This window comes from Rhea americana, unplaced genomic scaffold (genome assembly GCF_003343005.1).
Source record: "Rhea americana isolate MKP2758 unplaced genomic scaffold, rheAme1 scaffold_402, whole genome shotgun sequence".
NCBI lineage: Eukaryota > Metazoa > Chordata > Aves > Rheiformes > Rheidae > Rhea > Rhea americana.
In genome coordinates, this window is record NW_028186538.1 from 401,340 (window position 1) to 404,927 (window position 3,588).

At 48.5% G+C, this 3,588-nt stretch overlaps 1 protein-coding gene across 1 annotated transcript in view; it reads right to left on the minus strand.

Annotated features, from left to right (window-relative positions):
• Nucleotides 1-407: 407 nt before the first annotated feature.
• The window catches only part of MRPL12 (mitochondrial ribosomal protein L12), a 4,498-nt gene continuing 1,317 nt past the window's right edge, over nt 408-3,588 (minus strand). The window contains exons 3-4 of the mRNA XM_085314426.1: nt 3,345-3,571; nt 408-765 (exon numbers count right to left, since the gene is read on the minus strand). Coding sequence (XP_085170552.1) covers nt 649-765; nt 3,345-3,571 — 344 coding nt within the window. The 3' untranslated portion in view covers nt 408-648. The remainder of the gene's footprint in view (nt 766-3,344; nt 3,572-3,588) is intronic.

Sequence of the window (3,588 nt, forward strand, 5' to 3'; positions counted from 1 at the left end):
GCTCGCCTGTAAATCATTTACCCGAGCCGAGCTCGAGATCACCCGGAGCGAGGCTGGAAGGTCAAACCAGCCCGACGCAGCCGACTGCCGGCAGCAGCGGCGCGGCCGAGGCGGGGGCGAGCAGGGGGCACCTCCCAGCCGCGCCAGGACGCAGCTCACACGCACGGCTGTGGCCACGCAGGGCTGTGGCCACGCAGGGCTGCGGCCACGCAGGGCTGTGGCGTGGCGCAGAGGACGAGCAGGCCAGCGCACGTGCACACACACCGTTTTTGCTGAGCGACGCGCGCTCAGGCGGACCCCGGCACAAGCCGTCCGCTGGCTGTACCCAGGCACGCCGCTGCACGCACGCGGAGCCCGCAGGAGAGTCTGGGCAGGCTCCTCTTTTACAGATTACTGGTTCTGCACACTTTTACCCACTTGACATTTATGAACGCAGAGTTCATTGTGACGCTGGAACTAGACAGCAGCCCTCCGAACCGTACATCATTCTTGCACTGGACCACTTCACGGGAGCATTCCCACCACAGAGCTATGGGACATTCTCATGCGTGGAAACATCCCGAACCCTGGTACAGTCAGGGGCCAGTGCCCCAGGCAGGCAGCAGTGGGCTGCCATCGTGCTAGTCCCTCTGCAACGAGATGGGGCATCTACTCCAGAACCACAGTCCCTCCTGCAGCCTCCAACGCTGCTTTGATCTTCTCCGCTTCCTCTTTGGACACGTTAGCCTTGATCTCCTGTGGAAGGGACTCTACCAGCTTCTTCGCCTGCAGGAGGGACAAAGTGTGAGAGCTGTAAGCCAGCTTTCACTAACCAGATTAACAGATTTAAAGCCATTATCCTGACCTCTGCACAAACAGACCAGAGACCCCAACGTAATGCTCTAAAGCCCCAGACTTCTACTGGAACTATCGCATATCCTGCTGGGACACATCTAAACCTGACTTCAAGTGGTGGCTCATCCACTCTAGACCTAGAAGACCTTCTACAGTGAGTAGCTGCCTGTATATTTCTCTACTGCATGGATACGACCTGCACTGTGTTCCTAGATGTACAGCCCAAGTCTGACAGATGCATGGGACGTGAACAGAGCGACCAGGCAGTAGTCCGCTACTGTGCTGGGTTGACTTTTTGCATGTTTTGGTGAATGTTTTGGTTCACATACTTCTGCAGMAGGGAGGAGTAGTTGTCTCAAGTTTTGTACACAGCTATTCTAGGCAAGTGAGAAAGTCTGCTATTCCAGGCAAAAAAAAGTTTCAGTGCAGGCTATGCAATTTGCAGGACCTTATATATAAAAAAAATATTGATGCCACAAAAGTAGCACGATATTTGACTCAGTTTGAGAAGTATTATAACCAGCTTAAAGGAACCTCCTACACTACTACTGTAAAAAAAAAAAAAAAAAAAAAAGATAAAAAGAGAGGAATGAGGCATGGTAGGATAATCTCTTGCTGCAGAGAGTTCTTGGTCTTATACGAAGCAGCAGCAAACACATTTGTTCTGCTTCTTAAAAACAAAGCTCAGAGAAAGAAGTTTTTAAGCTGAAGAGCAGCTATCAGTAATCTACCATGTGGCACTATAGCTATTTAGGACTGCAGCATTAGAAACTAATAGACTGATCACTGCTGACAGAAAAYGCTAGTTCCAGCTAGCCTGTTCTAATGTGCCGGGATGAAGACAGGCAACACATACAAAGGGATCTTTCCCTAATGCTTAGCTCCTGTTCTAAAGYAACCTCAGTCAAAGGAAGCAGCTAGTAACAACTCCCCCAAAGGAATAAGTTCAGGGACTCTAACCCAGCTGGACCTGCACTGGAACAGCCACTAGGCAGAGTGGGAACTGGGTTCCAAATCCCAGCCTGAGCATGAAAGAATTCCAGTCAAAGGTAGGTGAGGAAATGAGATAAATGTGTGTTGAACAGGCTTTCAGGGACGCAAACATACTCAAGTCTAGCTCATCAGTTCTGCAGAATCAACCTGCTCACATCACATTAGGATTTCTATCAGCAGGCAACATCTGCACATTTTACCAGCAATACTTTCTTTCAGATCATTAATGACAACCTTACAACTGAAATATTCTCTGCAAATCTCATTTAAAGACACTTCAGTTGGTTGATAACTAATTGTTATGGATAGAATTAACTTTCAGCAGTAGTTTGTTTTGTGCGTGTTTTTAAACAGCATCACATGGGKTAAGTCACACTTTACAGAAGTTTGCTGGCAATAATTTTCATCTACCAAGCTTGTCACAACATCGAAGTCAGAAACAGTTTGTTTGACAGGATTCAGCTAGTAAGTCACTAGTTCTCCAAACAGCTTTTCATTAGCCAGTGATTGCCCCATTAAACATTTTTTTTTAATATTTGCTTGGACTGATAATAGACCAACAACTGACAGACCAACCATGCCAATAGTAAGTTAATTATCCCATTTGCCCTTTAAGAATGACACTCACACCTATGCCACCAGTTTCTCTGTTACTCAATTACTTCCTTTATAATATGCCAATAAGAATGGTTCAGAGGATTTTCTACAAATCCTCTGATGTTCCGGGCTGTAAGTTAAAGCAGATTTTAYAATGCTTAGCATTTCTTTCTTTCAATTGCGTAAGCAGAAAATACTATTGTCCCTAATGTATGAAAGCATAACCCAGTCTAGAACCGAAGCACATTAAGTGCTTCCAAAAGGACCATTAAATCACCTGTACAATATCACTAGCCAAGGGCATGAGCACAGACATTGCACTGAAGTGTAGAAGGCCTGGCTCTTCTGAGAAAAAAAGAGGAAGCATCACCTCCAAAAAGAAGAGCTGAGGAGGACTGGAAACATGGACTACAAGATACACGCGAATTAGAGAAATACATCTAAATTCAGAAAGATGTCGTCCTAGAGTAASTGAAAACTTCAGAGAAAGGGTAGGCCAAATCCTACTATAGTGAGGAAGCTTGGGTACTCTTGACCCAGCAGAAAAGCTCACAGCAGCTCTTATCCTTGGGATAAYTGGACTGGCATGGAAGACTGTAGTCTGCTCTGAGCCTCCCTTCTCACTTCATCAGGTCTACTGTGGCTCAGGAATCAGACACAGTGCATCGCTGGAAAGAAAGAGCCTTCTCTAAGGAAGGCCRAACACACAGATGCAAGTGATTCCTGCTGCACATCTCATCCTTATTTCTGAAGCACTGAGGCACACACATACAAACTTTCTTTTGAACATGCAAATAAGGACAGTAGCTTGAAACGCACGTCGGGCCCCAGACAGGAGCGAAGAGAGCRGCCAGGTGATTTGAGGGCAGCCCCAGGGTGGTGCATCTGGACCCGGAGTCACAAGGCAACCCACTACTCACCTGCACGAGGTTCACTCCTGGCACAAAGTTCTTCACCTCCTTGATCAGCTTCACCTTGTCAGCAGCTTTCAGCTCCGTCAGCCGGACGGTGAAATGCGTCTTCTCCTTCTTGACGGGCACCGCCTCCTCCTCCTCCTCCTGGAGGCGGCCGGGGCTCAGCGAGGGCACCCAGCTGCCCGGCCCAACCGCACCCCCCGCCCCGAGGGGAGGCCCCGGCAGGAACTCCCCTGGCCGGGAGCTCCCC